At 35.7% G+C, this 26,294-nt stretch overlaps 3 protein-coding genes across 8 annotated transcripts in view; 2 read left to right on the forward strand and 1 right to left on the reverse strand.

The window, feature by feature from the left end:
* Nucleotides 1-26,294, forward strand: part of Zc3h12b (zinc finger CCCH-type containing 12B) — a 402,674-nt gene that overhangs the window by 319,794 nt on the left and 56,586 nt on the right. For 5 of the 6 annotated variants that reach the window (XM_010632199.3, XM_033760139.1, XM_033760140.1 and 2 more), the window contains one exon: nt 10,008-10,062. The gene's annotated coding sequence lies outside the window, so the exon portion shown is untranslated. Of the gene's footprint in view, nt 1-9,748; nt 9,844-10,007; nt 10,063-26,294 lie in introns of those variants that run through there. The other variant, XM_019208686.2, reaches the window with a different exon arrangement.
* LOC109118302 (39S ribosomal protein L50, mitochondrial-like) lies at nt 1,477-1,952 on the forward strand. Its single transcript, XM_033760143.1, is given in 2 exon segments — nt 1,477-1,510; nt 1,513-1,952. Coding segments are annotated over 2 exon segments (474 nt in total).
* Nucleotides 14,751-15,221, reverse strand: LOC104867782 (riboflavin kinase-like). Its single transcript, XM_033760482.1, has one exon. It carries the CDS (start codon nt 15,219-15,221, stop codon nt 14,751-14,753), a length of 471 nt encoding a protein of 156 aa, XP_033616373.1.

Consider the following 26,294-nt stretch of genomic DNA (forward strand, 5'->3'; position numbering starts at 1 on the left):
ACAACAAAAAAAAAAAAAAAAAAGATCATTTGAAGGAGTTTTTTATATATATTCTAGAAAATAAGGAAGTGGCTATTTAAAGCTATAACTTTCATGCATACAATAGAAAGGCAAATAATAAAGGATGAGATATAAGAAGATTTCTATTTATTTATGGATTATCTATCGCACTACTTGCATTAGTAAAGACTCTTTGGTAACTGCTAAACTCTATTTGTCCTTCTTCATGTTTATTCTGCTGTCCAACAAAAAAGAATTGTAAGCGTTAAAGATTTCAGAGTGAGTTATCAATTCAAGTAGTGACTGCTTCTAATAGGTGTCATAGCAACAAAGGTCAATCAAGGAAAAGCTTGTGTCTAAACTTTCTATTAATAACAGTTTCACAAAATGTATAGTTTCTGAAGGAGCCTGTATATTAAAAACAAAAATCTACATCTCTATGACAAGCAAATAGTCTGTGGTGATAGAAGTCAATCACTTGCTTATTAGTAGGTTAAAATTTTATTCAGATTCAGCACAGGTGGTAGGAGATTTGGGCATATTAGATTCAAAGACTGTGGAAAATAGGCCTATATGATGTGATGAGTCTATATGAAGGTTATAAACCTATATGGAGGATTGAATTCTACAATAACATACATTCCAAGTCTTTCCAATCCATAGAAATGTAGGTATCAACTACTCTACTATGAATCTAACTCTGTGAGGAAGCAACAAAGTTTCTAAATGAGGCCCCTCATGGGTGATTGCAGCCTAATTGGGAACATAGAAAAATACCTTACATCCATTTTTTGTTTGTTTGTTTGATAAGCAAAGCTAGCTTATAAGGTGGGCATGTTATCCTCATTTCACAGATGGGAATTTTAGGCTTAAAGAACTTAGGCAAATTTTTTTAAAATTACACTCTTGTAGATTGTGGGGTTGGGGTTCAAACTCACTGATTATAAAACTATGTTTTCTTTGTATGTTGCTGCATTGCAACGCACAGGAAAAGATATAAATAAAATATAACATTCTAGTAACAAAATATAATTATTTGTAAATGCAATGGGAATTCAATGAAATGTGAAAGAAAATCAAGTTAGATCTTAATCACTTCACATGCTATTCACTAAGGATCTAGTTCCTAAAATGGGCCTTGTAGATTATCTAAATAGAGAAAAGGGAGAGGGGGAGGAATAAGCTCTCTGAAATGCATCTGTTTGGTCACCTATAAAACAAAGATGATTCCACTCAGCCCACTGCACCATTTTTAGGACTGAATGAGATAGATATATAAAAGCATTTTATAAATTACAAAGCATTAATATAATCCACTATTATTACTTGAAAGTAGGAATTATGTGTGTAATAAAGTTGACAGTGGGGAACTGGTTTAAGAATGGGCATCTCAATTATCACCAAATCAGAAAATTATAAAATCTTACAGTTGAAAATGACCTCAAAGAGTTCAAGCGCCTCCAGCTTTCCTTCAGTATGGCGGCCCTGTGTGTCTCCGGTATTGCAAGAAGAGGTTGACATGGATGGTAACAGAGGTGGCACGTAGAGAGTTTTGGTCTCCATCCAGCAAAGAGAAAGAACCAGTGGTCACTGAGACAGAAAAAGTGAAAAAAGAACCTATTCTGATTTGTCCACCTCTACGAAACCAAACATGCATACCACCTGAAGATCTCCAGAGTCATTTGGAATCTCATATTAGAGAAATTTTTGGTTCATCTCATCCCAGTAATTGGCAAGACATCTCACTAGAAGATTGTCATATGAATTTCAGTCTCTTGGCACATTTAGCTGATGATTTGGACCATGCAGTATCTAACTCCACGCTTCACCTAATGTGCAGTGTCAGAGATGTTCTTGATTTCTATAATGTTCCTGTTCAAGACAGATCTAAATTTGATGAACTTATTGCTAGTAGTTTGCCTCCCAATTTGAAAATTACTTGGAGTTACTAATCATTTCAGAGGTTGAACACATCGAAATCATTTTTAATATCAGAATTCTTCTATAAACCCACTTTTTGTAGAGAAGAATGCATTTTTCCCTCATAGCATTCAACAAAGAAATAACATGATTTTTTTTCACATTTGCTGAGACCATATTTTATGGGAATCAAGTTAATAACTTATAGAAATATTTTCTTCAGAGAACACTATAATTGGGTTTAAGATAGGAAGCCATCACAAGTTCAAATGTTAGTCTTCGTAGGAATAAAGCAATAATTGCAAGAAAATGCTGTAATCCTATTAGGACTCTTTAAGATGGAATTGTAGTACATATACAAATAAGGAAACTTGTATTAGATATTAATAAAAGAAAAAGTCTCTTGTATATTACTGAAAGTTATATCATATTTCCTTTACTGCATGAGTAGGAATAGTAGTGAATATATTCAATTCTGGATTAATTTCTTAGAATTAAAGATTTCTTAAAGAGAAAAAAAAAGAAAATGACCTCAAATATAGTCTAATCTAACCCCCATCTAATGCCTGTTGAAAAGGTTTGGTGTCTTTTAAGAGAACTTATCTGTATCTCAGTGTAGTGGTTCCCCTCCCAAACTGTTAATTATTAACAGTAATGTTACAGATTTTTTCATTAATCTCACACATGGAGTGACTAAAATCTTCATTTGAACTCACTTTTTCTTTTACTTTAAAAAATTTTAATGTCAGTTGAAGTGAAAGTGTTAAATTTATTTAAGTGCAGAACTTTGCTTGTTATTTTAGTTATCTTTTCCAAAATATGAGAACTGCAAGACAGGAAGGAAATCTGCTTAAATTTCGTAGTGTTTGAATTGTGTTCCTGAATGCAGTTTCCAAGGATTTGCATTCTAAAGTAAAAACTTTGACTCTTTGGGGAGATGTTCTAACACAAAACACAGAAAAGAGATATGAACCCACACCTTCATGTTTTAGCTTACTTAATCTGGGCATGAATCTCTACATGGGTTGTGATTCATCTCAAGGAAGACCTTACCACTAATTTGGACTTTATACTAAGTAATCATTTTAAATCACTCTTCAGTATAGGGTTTAATAACAAAGGTAATGCTAGTCATTTTTCTACAGCTCCAAACATGCTTTCTAAGAAATAATAATATCACACATGGTAGTTAACCAAAACATTAAAGATCTTTAAATTAGTAAAACACAGGTGACATTTATTTTCTTCTTATATGCTTTTTGTTTCCAAATTTTTATTTATAAAGTATGTATTAAATATGTAACTCAATTCATTATCATCATCATCATCATCATCATCATCATCATCATCATTTTGCAGTACTAGGTACTAAACTCAGGGCTTTTGCACTGAGCTACATCCACAGTCCTTTTCATTTTTTCTATGAATTTTAAATAATTTTTATTTTATTTTATCCCACCGTTCTCCCCTCAAGCCCCACGTACTACCTATGTACAAAAGCTTTGTTTCTATTTTTTTCTTAGATTTTTCACTTTTTTTTCTTGTCCTTTCCTTCCTTTCTCCCTCAGGGTCTTGCTAAGTGGCCCAGGTTGGCCTCTGATGTGTAATCCCCCTGTCTCATACTCCTAGATTAAAAGTAACCAATTCAAAGTGAACATAGTATACAACAACTCCTATCTAGTTCAAAATATTCCATCCCTCCAAAATAAAGCTGTTTTACCAGTCAAACAGCTCCTCCTGGTCTTTGCTACCCTCAAGTCCTAGAACCCACCAATCAGAAATCTATTTCTATGGATTTATCTCATCTGAATAATTAATGTATATAGAATCATACAATACACAACCTTTTATGCCTGCCTTCCTTAATTTACCATAAATTTTCAAGATTCTTTTGTCTGATAGCATTTATTGGTACTTTATTCCTAACTGATGCTTTTTCTTACTAATTGGTACTTTCATGTCTAACTAATATTTATTTGTTTATCTAATCACTCGCTGATGAACATTTTGGTTGTTTCTCCTTTTAAGGCATTGTGAATTGTACCGCATTTAACATATGCATACATGTACTTGTTTGAGGACATATTTTCAGTTCTTTGTTATATGACTAATACCAAGATTATAAAGTTATGTAGTCATTCTCTTTTTCATTTTTTGAGGAACTGTAAGTTTTCCACATTAACTGAGGCATTTTAACTTCCCATCTGCAATATATGAGGATTTCAATTTCTCTGCCTCCCAACCAACACTTGATATTTTCTGGGATATTTCCATAATGAGTGTGAAGTAGTATATTATTGTGGTTTTCATTTACATTTCCCTGATGACTATTACAGTAAGCATCCTTTGTTGTGCATGTTGGCCTTTAAATCTCTTTTTTTTTTTAAGAAACATCTGTTAAATCCTTTCTCCACTTTTGAAAATTAGGTTGTCTCTTTGTTTTACAGTTGTTAAAGTTCTTTATATATTCTGAATATTAATCGCTTATAATTTGAAAATATTTTTTTCATTATGTAGATTGCCTTTTCAAATTTTGATTATGTCTATTGCTTCATGAAAGGATTAATTTTTCAGGAAGTCCAATTAATCTATTTTGCTATTGCTATTTTTACTTTTACTTTCATATCTAAGAATTTGTTACCAAATTCAAGGTCATGAAAACCTTACCACTGTGTTTTCTCCTAAGAGTTTTATGATTTTCAGTTTATATTTGTCATTAAATTATCTTAAGTTAATTTTTGTATGTGATGTGAAGGGAGGGGTCACACTTCTTTCTTTTGTACATTGCACTTCCTAACAGTATTTATTGAAGGAGTTATTTTTTTCTCGTTCACTAGTCATGTTACCCTTGTCAAAATCCAACTCACAGATGTATGTGCTTATTTCTATTACATGGATCAATATGTCCACCTTATGCCACTCTCACAATGTTTTTATTATTATAGCTTTGAACTAAAATTTGAAATCATGAATTTAAGTCTTTCAATTTTTTTCTTCTTTTCTAAGATTGTTTTAGCTATTCAGGAACACTTGAAAATTTAATAGACATTACATTGAGTCTGTAGACCACTGTGAGTTGGTTGTATTACCATCCTAACAATAGTATAACTCTTCCATTGCATAAACCAGATAGCATCCCATTTCTCTAAGTCTTTTAAAATTATGTTCAATAGTATTTTATAGTTTTCAGTCTACAGGTCTTCTACTGCCCCCCTCCTGATCAAATTTATTCCTGGGAATTTTTTTTTCTTTTTATTGAGTTTATTGGTACAATCTAGGTATACAATACAGTTACATTCATTATTGGAATCCTGTACCTTTACATGATAGGTCTTGATTCTCATATTTTCCCCTTGTCCCTGCCCTCCCTTCACCCCCTCTTCCCCTCCCCATTTACAAACACTTTATTTCCATTTTTTTCAATTTCTCATATTTTTCCTCTCCCTTATTACCTTTCCCCCACCCTTCCTACTTTCCCTACACCTTTAGCCCTTTACTTCCTATTTCACATTATTAATTATCTCATTAGGATCCTGTGCATTATTATAGTTTTTCACACCAGAGAAACTATTCGGTATTTCAGTTAAAGAAATCTCTGCATGAACATTAAAAATAGGGAATCGTAAAATAAAACAAAAAGGAAAGTAACAGAGAAAAGGCAATGATGTAAGATTAAAATAATCCTTAATTCTGAAGATGAAAATGGTCCCTGAACATATTTAAATTGCTTCTTGCTCTTGTAGTCTTACCTTATTCTTTTTTTTCATTTAGACAATACTTTATTAGTTTCTGTAATCAAAACCACATAGATATGACCTTACATATTTAATAGTGTGTTATTCCTGGGTATTTTATTGTCTTAGTCACTTTCCTATTCCTGAGACAGTTCTCTGACAACTACAACTTAAAGGAGAAATTTATTTTGGATTATAGTTTCAGTCTATGGTCAGCTGGATACAAGACAAAAACAAGTATAGCAGAATGGCGTGGCAAAAGAAAGTATGCTTTTTTTTTTTAATTGAGTTTATTGGTACATTTAGGGATACAGTACAGTTACATTCATTGTTGGGATCATGTACCTTTACATGGCAAGTCTTGATTCTCATTTTTTTCCCCTTACCTCTGCCCTCCCTTCACCCCCTCCTCCCCTCCCCATCTACAAACACTTTATTTTCATCTTTCCATTCTCTCACATTTTTTTCTTTTCCCTTTTTGTTCTTCCCCTACGTATGCTTAACCCATTGCAGCCAGAAGGCAGAAAGTGAAAGGAGGACTCAGGGAAAGAGGTATACACTTCTAGGTCATGCGCTCAGCAACCAATTTCTAACCTCCTAACAGCACTTTTATATACTGAACGCAGTAGTGGTTCAATCCATTGACAATAATAGCATCCCCATGATCCAATTACCTTCCACACACATGAGAATTTAAGGGTTCATTTAGATCTAAACCATAATATTAATTTATTTGGAAGCTATTGCAAATGTACTTGTTTCATATTTTTTCTGGTGTTTAGTTCTCATTTAAAAGTTAATTTAGTTTGCTAATATTTTGTTGAGGATTTTTTCATCTCTATTGATACAGAGTATTAATGTATACTTTTTGTGATGTCATCAGGCTTTGGTAGCAAGATAGTGATGGCTTCATTGAATACATTAGGAAATATTTCCTTCTCTACTTTTCTGAAGAGTTTGAGGAGTATTGGTATATCCTTTTGATATGTTGATTTTAACTATTTGGGGAGAATACCTAGAAGAAGGATAGTTGAGACAAACTGATTTCCATGCCAACATGTTTCTCCGATTGTTCTTGATAGTCATGTTCTATTAGTTTACATTCCCTCCAACAATGTAGAAGAGTTCTTTTTCCTCACATCTTTGCCAGTATTTGTCACTGGTTGATTTCTTGTTAATAACCATTCTTTCTGAGTGAGAAGGAATTTCAGCATTATTTTAATCTCTCAAATGACCAGTGAGGTGGAACATTTTTTCATATATTTATCTGTTATTTCTATTTCTTCATCTGAGAGGTGTCTATTCATTTCAGATGCATTTTATGACATGATTTTAACTATTCTTGAGTTTGACTGAGCTTGTTTAAAATGGCTCTTTTGAATTCATTATCAACCAATTCAGAGATCTCTATCTCTAATGCTTTTATTTTATATGAAAATAAAACAAAATTTTATAACAAAATAATAAGAGAATAAGTTTAGTTAATAAAACATGTATCATTGTCTTAAAAGCAGTTACACAGAATATAAGACATATGCAGAAGACTTTCACAAAAAATAAGCAGATAAGAGCATAAAACTTTCTCTTCTATGAACTAAAACTAGCAGTATAAATGAAATTAATTAGCATATATATTAAAATACTTTTGAAACAGGACAGTGAGTAATTTAGGGAATTATTTGAACTTCCTACTTTTTATTTATCTATCTTCTGTTTTGCTAGATCTACATAGTATCTCATATAAGAAAAACCAGGTGATTTTTAAGCATGTGTGTCTGGCTTATTTCAGTAAACATTATGTTCTCAAGTTGTATCTATTTACATACAAATGACTCTTATCTTTCTTTTTTATTGGTACATTTTAGGTACACAGTACACTTACATTCATCATTGGGATCTTGTACCTCTAAATGACAGGTCTTGGTTCTCATTTTTTCCCCTTATCCCTGCCCTCCCTTCACCCCCTCCTCCCTTTCCTATTTACAAAAACTTTATTTCCATTTTTGAATTTTCTCATTTTTTTCCTTTCCCTTATTACCTTTCCCCTACCCTTCCCATTTCCCCTACACCTTTATCCATTTTCTTCCTATTTCACATTGTCAATTATATCATTAGGATCTTGGTTTATTTTTCTTTATAGCAGAGTAGTACCCCATTGTGTAAAAATACCACATTCTCCTTATCATTCATCTGTTGATGGACCTATATGCTGTTTCCAAGATCTAATTATTATAAAGTGTGCTTCTATAAACATGGGTATGGATGTATCCTACTGATGATTTTAATTGCTTTGAGAATATAGAATATAGAATAGAAACAGTTAGCTGGAACAAATGGAATTTCTATTTTTAGTTTTTTTGAGTTATCTCCACACTGATTTCCACAGTGGTTGTACTAGTTTACATTCCCTCCAACAAGGTAGAAACTTATTTTTCTCCACATCTTTACCAGTACTTGATATTACAATATTAGATCTTTAGATGATAGCCACTCTTTGTGTAGTAAGATGTTTCCTCAGTATGGTTTTAATTTGCAATTCTCTGATCATCAGAAATGATGAGCATTTTTTCATGTATTTTATTTATTGGACATTTGTATTTCTTCTGAGAGTGTCTATTCAATTCAGTTGCCCATTTTTATTGGATTTTTATTTTGGAGAATCTAATTTTTTTAGTTCTTTATATATTCTTGATGTTAGTCTTCTGTCAAAGTAAAAGCAATTTTTCCCATTTTGTAGGTTGTGTCTTCACTCTATTGGCTTTTTCCTTTGCTGTACATAAGCTTTATTATTTGATATGATCCAATTTTTTGATCCTCAGTATTGTATTTGTTTATTAGGGTTCTGTTCAGTAAGTCCTTGCCTATGCCTATATCCTCAAGAGTTAGACCTATTTTATCTTACAATCTATTAAGTGTTTCCATGTTAACTTTTGGGTCTTCTGTCCGTCTTGATTGCGGTTTAATACGTGGTGAGATATATGGATCTAGACTCAATATTTTACATGTGGGTATCAATTTTACCAGCAGCATTTATTAAAGAGACTACCTTTTCTACAGTGCATATTTTTGGCCCTTTATCAAGTAGCTATGTGTGCCTAGGGCTGTTTCTGTTTCTTCTATTCTGTTCCCTTGATATACATCTGCTTCTGAGATAATAGCATGATGTTCTAATCACCACAGGACTATAGTGTAACTTCAAGTCTGGGATTGTGATGCCACCTGCTTTGCTTTTGTTACCCAGGATTGCGTTTGCTATTCTGGGTCTCTTCTGGTTCTCAATAAATTTTAGGATTGTTTTTTCTAGTTCTGTGAGAAATGATGTTGGTATTTTGATTGCATTAAATCTGTATATAGCTTTGGAAATATAGCTATTTTGATTATGTTGGTTGTGCCTACCAGGAAACAGGGGATGTCTTTCCATTTTCAGATGTCCTCAATTTCCTCTTCCAGAGTAATTTCACTTTCATTTTAGAGATATTTCACTTCCTTGGTTAGGCTAATACCTAAATATTTAATTTTGATGCTATTATGAATGGTATTGTATGCCTAATTTTTTTCAATGGGTTCATTATTAGTGTACAGGAATGCTATTCGTTTTTATTTTATATGTAAATAAAACAAAATTTCATAACAAAATAATAAGAGAATGAGTTAATAAATGTGTTAATTATGTGTTTATTTTGTATCCACAGTGCCTGATTTGGTTATAATTCTAGGAGTCTTGGTGGAGCTTTTTGAGTTGTAGGATTATGTCATCTGCAAAGTCTCTACAGAGTTAAACACTGACACTTTTTGTCTTGTCTGTCTGGTGGCAACATGTTTCCCTGATTGTTCTTGATTCTCCTAGTCATGTATCAATGTTGTGCATTGAAGAGGATTAATTCCAACCTTTGCTATCTGCTTTATCTGGAAACAACCTTCAAATGTTACCAGCAGAAGTGTTTGCTACGTCTTCTGTTGCCTTCCATATGACAGAGCAATGCTAAGGGGTGACTTAAACTCAGGACCAGCACAACAGATGCCAGTAGTCTGGAATACCTTAGCTGTAAAGACTAGCACTTTACCATGATGGAATCCAATCCCCCAGCTACTGAGATCTGCTTCTCACTGTGGTTCATTTTAAGCCCAAGGCAACTGTAGTCAGCCAGTGGTGATTTGTGCCAGAACTTGAGTGCATCTCCTTGTGCCTGTAAGTTTCTATTTATAGTATCTTGGTGGGTCTAGAGATTTTCTGTGAGTGCCATCCTGGAGCCAGATTCTTAGGAGTTTGTCTATTGCTAGATTTTACCATTGTGTGATTGATATTGAGTTCCAATGCAAAATTCTGTGCTTACTTCCTTCTCTTTCCTCCAGGAGAATGCCATTCCTCTCCACCCTGTGCTGCCTGAGGTTGCAGGAAGGCTTACAGGTAATGTAAAACTGTTCTTTTCACCCTCTTTGATATGTCATTTCTTATTGTACTATAACCAAGTATTGTGAACTCTCATCTGATTTTCTTAGCTCCAGTGCAGGTGTTTTCATGTATGAATAGTTGTTTAAATTGATGTTTTTGCAAGGAGCACATTTCCTGGGGAGTGTTACTCTGCCATCTTGCTGTACTCTCCCTACTTTTTAAAATATTATCTTACTGCTTGCTTTGAGAATTGCAATTTTACTATCCTAAATTTCATTGAACTACTTTGAATTTATATCAGTTCAATGTTTCAATAACATACAACTCTGTTCCTGTGCTGCTCTGCTTCCTCTTTATAATGTTTTTGAGAAAAATTAAATCATTATACGTTTGTGCACCCAATATCTTAGGTTTTTAGTTATTGTATATTTTTGTTTTTAATCGTGTAGGAAATAAGTTGTAGAGTTACAAACTGAAATTGGAATAACACTTTACTGGATGTTATGATTTATTCATATGGTTCTAAGTTACTACCTAGTTCCCTCTCATTTAGACCTAAAAGACTCCATTTGTCATTTCTTGTAGGGCATTTTACTGGTAACAACCTCTCTCAAATATTCTTTTATCTGGATAGTCTTAATTTCACCTTCAATTGAAAAGGATAGTTTTGCAATACATAGACTTCTTTATTGATACTTTTCTTCAGTGCTCTTTATAACTTCTCAGTATCTTCTGACTTCCATGATTTCTGATGAGAAATCATTTATTAATATTTCTGAGACTTTTTTCTTTGCGATGAGTTACATAGTATCACTTTTTTCTTTTTCACGATTCTTTTTTTCCAACTGTTGGATTGTAATGTGTTTCAGTGTGTTACTTCCAGTTTATCCTACCTAGAGTTTATTGAGCTCTTTGCATGTGTAGATTCATCATCAAATTTAGAGCTATTTTTAACCATTAATCTGGGCAAATGTACTTTATACCCCATTGCCTTGTTTCTCTTTCTGAGACTTCTGTAATCTATATATTGGCCCAGCTGATGTTGCCCTGCAGGTCCCTTGGGCTAGAGTTAGTTTTCTTTATTCTTTTTTCCTTCTGCCCTTAGAAATAAATAATTTTAATTTTCTACCTTCAAATACTCCTATTCTTTTTTCTGCCTGTTCATAAATGTTTTTAACCCACCTTAATGAATTATTTCTCTTAGTTATCATATTTTTCAGCTCCAGAATTTCTAGTTGCTTCTTTTTTAATGATTTCTATTTATATATTGATGTTTTCATTTTATATATTATTTTCCGGGTCTCATTACTTCTTTGTGCATAGTTTCTTTTAACTCTTTGAACACAATACATTTGATTTTAAAATCTCTGCTAGTAATTCCTATGTCTGAGCTTTGTACGGAATGGACTTGCTCATTTTTTCCAGTGAGCACACCAAATGTTGCTGCTTATTTGTGTGTCATGTGATTTTTTTTTGTTCAAAATATTTTTTTAATATTATGATATGCTAACTCAGGAAATGATATTATCCTTGTAATAAAAAATATGTTAGTTTTGATTGTTGAATGCTTTAGTTGCCTCTGCTTAGTTAATTTATAAACTATTCTCAAAAATACTATTCCTTATCATGCATGCTGACTAAATTCTCTGTAACTTTAGCTTGTATTTATGTAGTTTATAGAGAACTTCAAACTCTAAGCATTAAAAATTTAAAAGTAGGACAGGGGATTTAGCTCAATGGCTCTGCTGCCTGCCTTGCAAGCACAAGGTTCCAAGTTCAATCCTGGTACCAAAAAAAATTAAAAAATAAAACACTTCTTCCAGTCTTTGCATTACTCTTTCAGGTGGCCACTGGAAAGACTAGGACAGATTAACACAATAATTTGGAATGAGGTCCTCTCTTTTCCTTCAAGAACCAGGGACCAGTATTCTACACTGGGAACGAGGGCTACCATATTCAAAATCATAGCTGAGCCACACAGGGAGGAGGTAAAAGTAAATAAAAATATCATAAATCTTTTTTTTTACCATTCTTAAGTTGGTTTCTTCTTAACTCCACTCTTGTGTGGATACAGTACATATTTGAGTTTTTTTCCAGAGTTCCAGTAAAGTTGTTTCTGACAGTTTCTATTTCTTTTACACTTTTCTGTGGCGAGATGGGAGTTTTGATTTGTTTACTGTGCCATTTTCCTGGCACAACTCCCACATATATGACATTATAAATTTGATTTCTTTTTTCTTTTAGAAAAAAAATGATTCAGTCAAGATTTATTTAAAGGCCTGGAAATATTCAGACTAATCACATTGGAACTACTGTGACATCTTATAATGCATAGTTACTTAACAAACAACTGTTAACAGTGCAGACAAACTCCTGAACAACATACTATATGATTCTCAAAAGCAATGGCTATTTAATGAAAGGTAAAGTAATAAGATGTCAAAGAACTTCCACACAATGAACATATAATTTGCAGCAGGCTACTCAGACTAAACCCAAATCTGTCTTTATAATTTCACATTTGTTTTTAACCTTGCTTCATAAAGTCATTGATAATTGAGGCTTTTTTCAAGCATGGGATTTCAAAGATTGTATTTTCAGTGTAGGGGGTGGGAGAGAAGGTGTAACTCAAGTGGCAGATTGCTAGGCTAGCAAACACAAGCCTCTGGGGTGAATCCTTAGAATCATTTAAAAAACCAAAAAAACAACAACAAAAAAAAACTAAATATTTTTATAAAGAAATGAAAAAGCCACAAACTGCATTGTTTGTCACAAATTCATACAACACAAAGTAAAATGCAGCCGGGCGTGGTGATGCATGCTTGTAATCCCAGCACTCAGGAGGATGAGGCAGGAGGATCAGAAGTTTGAGGACAGCCTAGGGTACTGAGTTCAAGGACAGCCTGGACTACATAGTGAATCCCTGTCACAAAAACCAAACAAACAAACAAAAAAAAGTAAAATGTAATCTAACTGAATTTCTATATGCATCCCTTTTCTCTGATAACTTTACATGTTTTTCAACATACTTTATAAATGTTTACTAAACATCAGTAATTAGGGAAAATTAATTCCCTTTAAAATTATCTACTATATACTTCAACCTTTCTCCACCCAACCTGCCCCCTGCTAAATCTATTACCAAAGTGAACAATGAATCACTGACAATCTGAGGCAACAAAAAGCAAACTGTAACCTTTACTTCCTTAAGTATCCAAACATTTCAACTTTTTACTTTTATAGACAAAGGACTCAAGTGGCCAAAAGTCAGGAAAAGGGAAAATGCAAAGTGTGAAGACGATTTAACTAAATTTTTATTTATACCTTTTTTTCAAGCTACAAGTACTCTCCACATCAGCATTAAGTTATACTGAGCCTACATAACAGTTTACATTTACTTGAATATATAATCACATTAAAAATAAATAACCTGCTCACTATTTCATAGTTTATTGGCTCTTAGCTTCCCAAAGGGGAAAAATAAGCACTTCGTGTTAAGAAACTAGCACACATAATAAAAGGCTATGTGTTTATTTAAATTAAAGATGAGGTTTGTTTTTCCTAAAATTGCAATACAAGGGCTGGGAGTGTAAGTCAGTGGCAGAGTATTGGCCTAATGCAGAGGTGGCAAACCCATGGTATGTGTGGCCCAATGGGCTGTCATCACTGAAAGCTCTGAAAGGATCTCCATCACTGGCCTAGTGGGTGAGGACCTGGATTTAATCCCCAGTGCTGAAAAACAAAAGCAATATAAATATACACTTAATTACTACTCACATAGTGATGGAATGGAATGGCAGGGACAAAAGCAATCTCTTATGTGTATAGGTGTAGAATATTTCAATTGGAAAAAACTGTTAGAATTGTTGAAAGGAAAAAAGAACCAATGTCAAGAAAAATGCTGAAGAACAAGAATATCTACTGTTAATAAGAAAATATCCAACACAAAAATGAGAGCTACAGAATTAATGTAGCACTCATTTTACTGTCTTAAAAACAAATTGATAGTCAGTGGGGATCTAGGCCACTGAGAATTGAGGAAACTCCATGCAAAAAATGGTGACAGCAAAATGAGTTGAACTCATAAGGAAAATGAGTTAAACCAAATTTTACAAAATTCTTCATGTTTATAATAATATATTAATGTAGAAAATATAAAAAATATAGCACGGCTGGGGATTTGGGTCAGTGGTGCTATCCTGCCTTGCAAGCACAAGGTCCCGAGTTCGATCCCTGGTACCAAAATACAAACCAGCATGGACTTTCCTACTAAGGTTTATAATAAATTATCAAACTTCTGCTTAACGTATTTACTTTTATAAGTCATCTCTACTCAACAGCAAATGCTACACAAGTGCATACACGCTGCTATCTTGCCATAAGAATTACAGTTTTCATCTCTAACTACAGACTTGCCTTTTTACCCATTCTTATAGTACATTTTATTTCCATTATAAGACAATACCATTCTAGTGGGGTTCATATTGCATAAAGAGAAACCTTGATTTTTAGAAGAGGCTTTTTAGAAATACAGCATGATGATTTAATTTAACAGTTGAAGCATACCTTGGTAACTACACTATTGTATACTTTAAGCTAATTTATTGTGTAGGGAATGTTTGATTTTGAAAATATAACAGATGACACTGCATAATGAACAGTGAAGCATTAGAAAACAGCATTTGAGTATATAAGGTAATTTTTCATTGGTGGCCATTCATAATATTTCCTTTTGAAACCTGGAAGAAATGGTCGTCTTTGATTTTCAAATGTTCTGGCAAATCTAGACGTTTCTTAGCTTCTTCAATATCTCCTTGAATCGCTGAAATAAGTGACTCTAAAGAATCAAAGTTCTTTTCTGGTCGGAGGTAGCCAACAATGGCCACATTGAGGATTTCCCCATAGAAGTCCTCTTTGAAGGTATGCATAATGTGAGCTTCCATGGATTTTTTCAAATTCTTGTAGTATGGGTTCCATCCGATGCTCACCACCATCTTATGAACATCTGCACCTCCAACACTGGCCCAGCCATAATAAATGCCAGTGGATATGTCAGCTGGAAGATTATCTACTACTTGTTCAGTAAAGTTAGCTGTGGAGATGCCGAGCTGCTTTGAGCCGCGGCTGAAGACCTGCACCACCTGACCGCCGCAGAAGTAAGGCAGGCTTCTCATGGTGCAGTGGCGGGTGCGTCTGGGGGAGCGGCGGTGGACATAAATTTGATTTCTAAATTACCGACACTAAAAAGTGATGTTTGAGTTAGCCACACTGGCAAACACCTGTTATCCCAGCTACTTGAAAGACTAAGGCAGAAAGATCACAAGTTTGGAGATAACCTAAACAACTAGTGAGACCTTATGTCAAAATAGGAGAGATGGTGATGTAGATCAGTGTTAAAGCACTTGCCTATAATGTGCAAAACCCCAGATTGAATCTACCATACCTGGGGGAAAAAGTCATGTTTGAATTTCCAGGCCAGAAACTATTTTCATCTACCAACAAAAGTTAGTTAGGAGCAGGGGATGTACAGCTCCAGTGATAGAGAGCTTGCCTAAAATGCACAAAGCCTTTCACTCAATCCCAAGCTCTGAAAATAAAAGCTAGTTAACCTATTAACATACCTCATTTAACTGAGATATTCAATGAAATTCAATTGTATCTGATATGTTTTTGTATTTTCAATGCCTAGTGGAATGTAATGGAAGAGATCAATAAATGCATTTTGAGTAAATTATACTATACAATTTAATAATTAATAACACTAATGGTTATAAAGAAACACATGAAATTCCAGGAACAGAAAATTGTATTAATAATCAAAATATATATCCACATACCCCTTTACCCCTTCCAGAGGACTTTCACATTTATTATCCTATCAGAGCATTTTATCAGATAATAATGGTAGGTGTTATTACCCTTATTGTATAAAAATAAGTTATTCCAAGTTAACCATCTGAAAGTTGCAATGGCAGTAATTACATGTAGCTCTGATACATATAACCCTTTTCATTTTTCCAAGATGTTCTTTGTTTTTGTTTTGTTTTTTTGCTCAGTGCCTCACTATGTAGTTCTGGTTGGCTTTGAACTCACTATGTCGTTCAAGCTAGCCTCGAGCTCACAGTGATCCTGCTGGATCAGCCTTCCAAGTGTTAGGATTACAGCCATGCACTCCCACACCTAGCGTGAAGGTTTTGAAGAATACTGACTTCTAGCAGCCATAGGAAGTAGAAAGCAAATCATTCACTCAGCTTCTTCAGAAAAACTGAATATGTTATGCACATAGCTGGAAATGCTAGGGACCAAATTCATGAGGTTGAATGAAGTGTTATCTTCCTTCCAGAGGATCAACAAGCATCAATGTTAGCATTTCTTATCATAGGAGCAGGATGAGGCTATGAAAAGGTGATCAACACAGGGACAAAGGAAACAGGGTTTTGAGGAAGGAGAGACAGACACATGGGGCTTAAAGTTTTCTTACTCCTTGTCTCTCATTGTCTCACCTATCCTCACTAGCCCTTTCTTGATGTCACTGAAGAATTGGGTCTCGGGACAAAAATAATAAAGTATATGATAAGGTGGCTGCTTCAAACAAGAGTAAAATCCACCAAGGTGAAGAAGGAAGAAATAGCATACTGTAAATTATGGCACACAAAGTAGTAGAGAAGTTCGTCATTCCTTGGTAAGTGAGAGAAATGGCTTATGCTACTAAATTCTGTATGCCTATCTCACAAGTAACTCTACAAGTAGCATGGTCTGCAGAGACTAAGAAAATCTGTGTCTCTACCCAGCTTCTCTGACTGAGTTGCTTTATTACCTATAGAGAAAACCAAATAATATGTATAACAAAATGTAGTCAGACAGCACTAAGTTCAAACCTGGGCCTTAACAGCAGTTAACTATCTGTATGACCTTTAGAAGATTAATTATCTTCTCTGAACCTTAGCTGAGTTATCATTTATGAAATGGTGACATTTATTTTAAAATATTATTGTATTACATAAAAACATGAACTTACTTTTTAAATGTCAGATACTACAACCCTTAGGTTACTACCATCTCTAAGTTTCCTGAACTCTAGTTTGAAAAATTTTCATTTACCTGACACCATTTAGAAACGATAAGGAAGCTTTCAAAACTGAAATTATCAGGACCAGGATTTAGCTCAGTGGTACAGAGCTACCTTGCAATCACAGGTCCTGAATTCGATCTCTGGAACTGAAAAAAAAAAGTCAATTTATCAGGCAATTTAAGCATCCATGTATAAAATTGACTCCTTCACAGAAATATTTCTCAAATATGTTGTATAATCCAAAACATACTTAAACAATTACCTAAACAAAGTTACACCTCTTCTTGATGACTGAGAGTTATTATTAGCAAACATCCATTATTACACATCTTTATTGTACTTCTCAGCTTTCCTATTTCTGAATACAATATCAGACACTCACAATTTAATGGACAGGTTTAATTTAGTTCATGGTTGGAAGGTGACCTCAATTCATTGTCAGGTGTCTCCAAAGCAGGAATATCATAGTGGAAAGGGGTAACAAAGAAAAGCTTCTTAGTTCATAGGGGCTAGAGAGCAGAGCAGGGAAACAGTGCTGGAGACATATGAACTAGGGACTATATATAACACTCTACCCCATGTCACACCGCAGATATAATCAGGAGTTTGCTTTATTAATCTTCTACTAGGCATTACTTAATGCGATGAAGTTGACAAATCAGGATGTATGGTCATACTATCTTACAAAACACAATGATATCTGCCAAGGAGGAAGGGACTGGCAGCTATGGGACAGGGGAAAAATACAGAAGTATAAGGTTCTTTGCATTTATATTTAGTAATTACAAAAATATGCTAATTTGTTTCTTATGTCTCTTATATAGCTTCTGAGTTATTTTCCTCATTTTCAATCTTTTAAAACTTGTCTGAGGATGATATTAAAATTCATATTCTGTTTCAATAGATCTAGGGTTCAGCATTTCAAAGGACTCATAGGTGACACCTATACAACTGGACCACACTTTGAGTAGCAAGTTCCTAGAACTTTATAAAGTTTACTAAGTAAGTGTTTTTTATTTTACTTTGTTTTGAATGTTTTTAGCCCAGGCTTTTTTTGAGTAAAAAAAAGCATCTGTCTTCCTTGATTTTACAGAAAATGCTATTTAGTCCAAAACCAAATATTTCAAGACTGTTATTTCATATTTATTAAATTTTAAATTTTGAGTTTAAAAATTGATCAAACAATATGAGTTAGTTGGTTTTAAGTACATAGTAGAAGAATTCTTTTATGAATAAAGTTGTAACTGCTTTACTTCCTAGACTTACTGCCATCTTTTCAAGCGTCTAAAAGAGTTTTTATTCTGTCCTGAATATTGAGTATATTTCTGGTAGGAAGTGGGTAGCAAAGCTTTCCTACCAAGAGGGTCTAAATTCTCTGACAGATTGCATCATTCTCTCTGGAACTAAAGTAGATGTTGCATTTCCCTTGTTCAAGGCCTACTGTCAACATTTATATCCTCTCATAATGATATTGATTGATAATCCAAGCTTTTCCCCATGTGTGAAGCCATTTATTCCATCTAAATGACCATCATGTGTATTTCATCCTTTCAAGAGGAAATGAGACTCTGAGACCGGCTTGGTACTTATCTCTATCTTTGGCAACCTCTTTTTTTAAAAAAAAATACCTTCTCTGGTGTGAAAAACTATAATGGTACATAAGATTCTAATGGTACGATTGACAATGTGAAATAGGAAGAAAGGGGCTAAAAGTATGGGGGAAGTGGGAAGGGTAGGGGAAAGGAAATAAAGGAAAAGAAAAAAATCTGAGAAAATCATAAAATGGAAATAAAGTTTTTGTAAATAGGGAAGGGGGATGAAGGGAGGGTAGGGGTAAGGGGACAAAATGAGAACCAAGACCTGTCATGTAAATGTACAAGATCCCAATGATGTACTGTACTATATACTTTTTTTTTGTACTGGGAATCAAAACTCCAGACCTTGTTCTTGCAAAGCAGGCAGTGGCACCACTGAGCTAAATCCCAGGCCCAAAGCTGCTTTTATGAAATGGACTTCAAAAATTATTTTAATTCATTTACTTGATGAAATATTATAGGTAACCTGTAATACTATGTACTTTTGCTATCTTCTCCCTTTTGTCTCTTCTCATGTATTGCAGTAGCATAGAGGAGCTGGGATCAAATAAACACAGAGTTCAAATGCAATCATCTGGGCAGTTTTAGCGATATGGTCTTGGACAAATTACTTAAACTTCCTGAGTCTTAGTTTATGCATCAGTACAATTAAGATATAAAGCCGTATTGCAGAGTTGTTTTGTTAGAGATCATATGTGTAATGGACTCACCAAAATGTCTAGTACATAGTAAGTACACATTAATTGGAAACTATTGTTACAAAACAGGTACGGCTGCACGCATCAGTAATCTCAGCTCTTTGGGAGGCTGAGGCAGGTTTGAGGCCAGTGTAAGAAAAATTACCAAGACTGTGTCTCAAAATTTTTTAGAGACATATTTTTTAGAGACAATATTTTCTAGCTCAATCTTAGAGCACTTGCTTAGCATGCACAAGGTTCTATTTTCAATTACCAGTATCACACAAATGGAATGAAAAAAGGAAGAAAAGAAGAAAAAAGAGGCGGGGAAAGCATCTGTCATTAATGATAATGGTAATATTATTGCCTACTTTCTTCATCTGAAAGGTTGTTATGTGGATGAGCATAGATATGTGTGAGCTCTTTGCAAATTATAAATTACTACGTTCAGGATAAACTAGACTTAATTATTACCTAATCAACATTATTTTCAACTAATCCTATAGACACACGCAGTTCATTCCTGGTGAGCCTTTTTGCTGTACCATCTAACACTTTTTCTTCTACTATCCTCATGTTTTTACCCATCTCCTCTCTCTCTCTCTTTGTCATATCCCAGTGAAACTCAAATATTTTCAGGTGGCAAGGTACCTGAAGTCATGGTCCTTATTATAGAATTTAATGAACTAGCTTCATTAAACATAAAGTATTTGGATATGTGATTGTGCAAAACACTGTTTTGTTTTGCAGTTTAATATAGAGAATAGCAAGTGCCAGAAAATTAAAATATGGTAGAGGAATTTCAAATTAAAAAATACTGTCTTAATCATTTTTCAAATTGAGAAAAGAACACTATTTTATTACAATAGTGGAACATTCTGGCCCATTGTGTAGAAACCCAATGCTCTAAAGGAGAATTCTGAGATACATTGGACTAAGCTTCCACAGAGTACCCATTTTGTGTGACTAATTTTTGCATGCCCACTGTCCAGACTTCTTGCACTTAAAACAGGAATCTCAGTTGTCCTTGGCTTTTCCCTTGCATAATTTGTATGAGTTTAAAGCATTACCAGTTGTGATAGCTATAATTTTAGCCTTTCTGTCTTGACCCTCTTTTGGATCCTGCTAATTTAACACAGAAAAGTCTGTGTCCAGCAATTGAGTCAGGGGTGTCTGTCTATGAACCCATCTAAAGTTTTTGTAATAATCTGGGACTGACTGACAAATGAAATGCTGTCCTACCAGTGCCTCTCCCTCTCTGGAAGATGAATCTATGTTTTTATATTTATGAATGACTCCTACTAATCAGCTCTTGAAGATTACTGGATTTTCCTCTTTACCCTGCATGATCCCACTCACTTTATCATAATTAACAGATGTTTTTAATACACCTTTTCATCCCCATAGTAAGATCAGCCATAACAGGCACAATTTTAGTCCCTCATTAATATTGCAGTTTTAATTTGGTTCTGTAGCAGGGCACGAAGCATCATCAGGGCTGTTTATGTACCTTCTTAAAGAATGTTGTTTATTTTTACAGTTTTTAGCCTCATAGAAATTCTTTGTTTTTTATCTGGGGTACATATCGCAAGTGGACAAGATGAATTGGACATCTCACAATAAGTCAAAAGCAAGGATCAAACTTTGAAGCCCATCTGCAAACTTACTAGGATCATCTAATAGTCAGCTTAGCTATTCTTTGCATTGCTGAATATCTGCAACTGAAAAGGGAACTGAAAGGGAACCTGGACTTGAGTAGTCCCCTCTGCTCCTGGGACCTCTCTCAAGGACAAAATAAGTTGTGAGTTACAGGGGTAGGAAGCACCACTCTAAGTACATACTGAGTCTTAAAGCTGTCTTTGTGTACCCAGAGGGACTTACGGCTGAGAAGCAGGATGTGGGGCTGCCACATTCCAGAATCTATGAAACAAAAAGCCAGAATTTATGAAACTGTTGTAGATTATCTGGGCAAAGAAAGACAAACCCATTCAAAATAGATGGAGGAAACCAAGGCTTTATTTGACCAGCTGGCCCAGTGGAGCTAGGTACTCTGTAAAGACCTGAGCCCCAAAATTTAAAAATGGGGGGTTTACACCGTAGTTTAAATTAGGGTGGGCTTGGGATGAGCAATAATGTAACTATCTTGAGGTGGTGGCTTTCTTTAGGAACAGGATATTCGCATAGCAAAACACAACAGGATACATATTGTGAATGTTGAGGCTAACCAGATATGTTTTCAGGGCTAACAGAGAGGAGTAACAAGATAAAAATTGTGAACTTGGAGGCTAACGGGATACGTTTTCAAGGCTAGTGGAGAAGACATAACAAGACATACACGGTGAATTTTGAGGTTAACAGGATATATAATTTTTGTTGCGCCTCATGTTGCAATTACATAAAGTATCAGTCTTTGAGATGGGTTGTGGATCTGCCTGTTTCTGGGTAAATGGGAACAAAATAAGGGCCTGTGAGAATTCTTAAGGCTTGAAGACCTAAATGTTTAAAACTTCTTCATTATTTCCCCTCTTTGATATCTGTACATAGGCATAGCCTCATAGGGCATCGCTTATGGTTATGGGATGATAGCCTAAATAAGTTTTTACTAGCAGTCAATATACTGGTTGTTTGGTTAGAGCTTGGACCTGATTTTGAAGGAAATCAGTAAATAATCTAATCAAACAAGGACCACAGAGCAGTAAGAGTAGTAGGCAGCTAAGAGCCACAAGTAAGGGAAAGAGCCACGTGGTCCAGTTGAATCCAAAAGGAGCCAAAGACCTCCATGTGAGTTGCCCCTTAGTTGTTGGGCTCTTTCTTTTAAATCTTTAATTTTTGACATAACTGTTCCAGATTGATTAATGAAATAATAGCATTCGTTTCAAAACACACAAGTCCACACAAGTTCCTCTCCGATGAGAAATTCCAAGGCCTGCACATTCTGGAGAGTGACCCCAGCTAACAAATTAATTTGTTGTTGTAATGTGGCTAGAGAGTCTGCAATATGATCCACGTCTGATGATAATTCTTGGGATAGCTCATAGTATAATACCACAGGGAGCTCAATTCCTCCTATTCTTGCTGCCACCCTGGCAGCAATGCTGGCCCCATTGCTACTGATGATAAGACTGCTCTCCTTTTCCTGGAGTTGAGGGATAAGGCTTGAGCTAACTTGGAGTCAGTATAGATTGAGTTCATGTAGGTAAGAAATACATTTATGCAGGTGCCTGTCCATCTGGGCTCTAGGCACCAGTGGGAGATATCTCCACACAAAACAAAGACTCCATGTGGGTTGAAATGGGTTGTGCTCCTAGGCAGAATTAGGTTTTTAGAGCAGAAAGTCAGGGATAGGTTTCCTGGTAGGGTCAGATTGGCAGAAACTTTTGCACTGACACAGGTCAAATTGGCATCTATGGAGTCTAAATAAGTTCCACTGGTAATGGGTCTAAGGAGTATATTTATAGGGTTGGTAATGTTTTGATTTGGCAGAGTCCATTCTGTAGGAATGGGGATTCCCATGTAGGTTTGTTTACAGAGGGAAAGGCATATCTAACAGGAGGTATTATGGACACTTTGTCAGTAAAGGTCAAAAGAGGTTATTAAGCAACCTCTCAGGATGAGGTGCTGGAACCTATGGTTTGGTCAGCTGGTGGAAGCTGGCTACATCTATGTGATAGCATTGTCTTTATGACTTGATTGGTTTTTATTATTTTAACTACTTTTGGAGGGGCCTTTCTGACTAATTCATTGTATGCTTGATCTGGATAGCATACTATATAGCCATCTCTAAGGCTTTGGAAGCAGATTTTTTGGCCTACCTTGTCAGCGCAGATTGATCCTTGACCTATGATTTGACCGAAGAAGGACAGCTTTCCATTCTGAATATGAGGTCAGATTGACTCAAAGCACAAAGATACCATGGGCCGATAAACAGTAAACCTGGGTACCATCTAGATCCCCATTTGTCTATTCTAGATCGTTGTCAGGCTTCTAGGAAGGGGTTATTTTGGGTGAAGTCCCCAATGGGTAGGAAGGAGTGTAGAATGATCATACCTATACTGCTGAGAGTGATCATAGTGATAGAATGAGATGTAAAAGGCACTGAATAGAAGTTAAACACCCAATGTAAATTATAAAACGGGAGGCTAGGAGGGTCTCTAGGTGGGTGTCCACTCACAAGGTGCAGTTGTGGCAAGACTGTTGACAAAGATTAAGGTTAGAAGACCAAGAAGGCCCAGAAACCAAGGATGGCAATACATAAAACAGTCCCTTTTTAAAAAATCCTGTGTATGGTGTCCTCAGGCTTCAGCCATGCATAGACTGGTCAGCTTCCAGGGTGACCAGAGTAGGGAAGATGTCTGGAGCTGGTCAGGAATTTTGAATCTAGGGATGTTTGGTAGAGGCCTATTGAATCAGAGTCCTGTTCTGAGAGGATTTTGGGGGTCAGGATAGGCTACCCAGGCTGGAGGGTTGGTTGTGTAGGCCTTCTTAGTGCAGGTATGGTGGATCCAGGGGACTATAACTTTGACAGCAGTGGGGGTCACAAGCACAACATCATAAGATCCTAGCCAGATCAACTTAAAGGTGGTCATTTTCTGATCTTTAACCCACACAGAATCTCATGGCTGAAAGGGATGTGTGGGATTTCCCATAGGGAATGGGTGTTCTTTCTAACATAGTTTTATTGATTTGTGAGAAAAATTTTCCCAACACTTGTAGTTCTAAAGCCACATAATTATCCCCTAGTTGTCTAACATCTCTATGGAAGTGTTTAACTATAGGGGAGGCCTTCCGCACATTATTTCATAAGGTGAGTAACCCGAGGCTCCAAGAGTACATCTAACTCTGAGCAGGGCCAGCAGTAACACGTCTGGCCTCTTTGCACTTGTTTCTTGCCAGTACTTAGCTAATACAGTCTTGAGGATTCAATTTATGTGTTCTACTTTTCTTGAACTTTGTGGCCTATAGGCTGTGTGAAGATTCCATTTAATTTTTAGCATGCCAGCTAAGCTCTAGACTGCGTCAGCCACAATTGCAGACCTATTGTCACTCCTGATTGACAAGGGGAATCCATAATGGAGAATTACTTCTTGGAGGAGGAACTGAATGACTTCTTGGACTTTTTTCTGTCTTGGTTGGTTTGGCTTCAACCCACCCAGAATAAGTGCAGGCTATGATTAATAGGTATTTGTGTCTAAATCAGGGCTGCATTTTGGTAAGATCGATCTATAAATCTTCAAACAGGGATGTCCCTGTGTGTTGAATTCCTGGGGGTAGAGAGGATTGTTGTGGGCACAGGTCTTACATCTTTGACAGACTGTGGCACAGATTGAAGGGAGTCTTACACTATAGTAGTATCTCTTTAAGAGATCAAACAAATGGATAAGCACTGTGAGACAGAATGAAGACTCACATCTGGCAGTGTGTAGAGGCCTGGCCCCATTCTGAGTGCCCTCTGTTCCTGATCCCATAAATTTTCTTCTGGTTAGTAATAACCAGGATTTTCCTTTGCATCGTGGTGTGTCTGCAGAGGTTGGAGGCAGTCCCGAGATAATATCTTACAGCCTTTTATAAAGGCCTTTTCTTTAGTAAAAAGCTGTTTGTAGATCTTTTCTGGGTAGCCAATGTGACCATCTTAAAAAATCTGAAGGGGTGCAAGGACATTGGGTCTAGTCTGTCTGGAAGCTTCTTTGGTTGTTTAACTGGCCATTGTTTCCCTTTGTAATTAGATCTTGTCCTTTTTGGTGTCCTTGACAGTATATGATGGCTACTTTTTGTGTTCCAAAATTGCCTCTAGGAGTTGGAGTATCTCTCTTTTATTTTTAACTTCCTTGCCCTCAGCTGTTTAAAGTACACTTTCTTTAAGTTGTTCCATGGACATGAATAGTGGCAAAGGTGTACTTTGAGTCAGTATAATTGTTGACAGTCTTTCCTTGAGCCCAATGGAGGGCTGGGATGAGGGCCCAAAGTTCTGCTGTCTGTGCTGACCACCCTTTAGGAAGGGTACCTGCCTTGATAACTTGGTCTGAGATTATTACTGCATACCCTGCCAATTACTCTCCATCTTTATGAAGCTGCTGCCATCAGTAAGTAGGGTAGCATTTGATTGAGGCTTTGGCTCTTTAGTAAGGTCAGGTTGTAATCATAGTCTGGTTGGACCTCCTCTGCAGGCAGAAAAGTGGCTGGGTTTAAGGATATCATGGTCTCTAAAGTGACTCTGGATTTTCATAGAGTGACCCTTGATACTAGGCCATTCTGGAATTTGAAAGCCACTTATGTCCCTGATTATTCATCAGAGTCATAACGGAGTGAAGGATTTTACACTAAGGCTCTGTTCCCAGGTCAGTTTGTCTACTTCTTTAATAAGAGTAACAACTGCTGCCAGGGCACAGAAGCAGGAGGGCCATCTGACTGCTAATATCTAATTGTTTGGACAAGTAGGCCACTAGCCTCTGCCAAGGACCTACAGTTTGAGTTAGTACTCTAGAGCTATATGGTCTTTTTCATGAACAAAGAGATTAAATTCTTGGTGTGTGTCTGGTGAAACTAAAGCAGGGTACTCATGAGTAGTTATTTGATCTCTTTGAAAGCAGATTCCTGCTGATCATCCCATTGAAAAGGCTGGCTATCTGGTCAAATGAGGGCTTCATAGAGGGGACTGGCTTTCCCAGCAAATCCCAGAATCCAAATCCTGAAAACCTAGCTGCCCCCAGGAATTTGTGGAGTTTTCTTTTGCTGGCTGGCCTGGGAAGGGAGCAGATGACCTATTTTCTCTCAGGTCCTAGTTCCTAGTGTCCTTTAGTGACAATGAAGCAAAAGTTCTAATCAGAAGGCCAACATATTTGGGCCTTTTTCCAGGATACTTTGTAGCCATTCTCTAGAAGTAACCGGAGGAGGGCTATTGTTCCT

This window comes from Fukomys damarensis, unplaced genomic scaffold, assembly GCF_012274545.1.
Source record: "Fukomys damarensis isolate Sample0158 unplaced genomic scaffold, DMR_v1.0_HiC HiC_scaffold_39, whole genome shotgun sequence".
In the NCBI taxonomy this organism is placed as follows: domain Eukaryota; kingdom Metazoa; phylum Chordata; class Mammalia; order Rodentia; family Bathyergidae; genus Fukomys; species Fukomys damarensis.

Coding starts and splice junctions, on each gene's coding strand:
- LOC104867782 (XM_033760482.1), bottom strand. CDS start 15,221: ATGAGAAGCCTGCCTTACTTCTGCGGCGGTCAGGTGGTGCAGGTCTTC.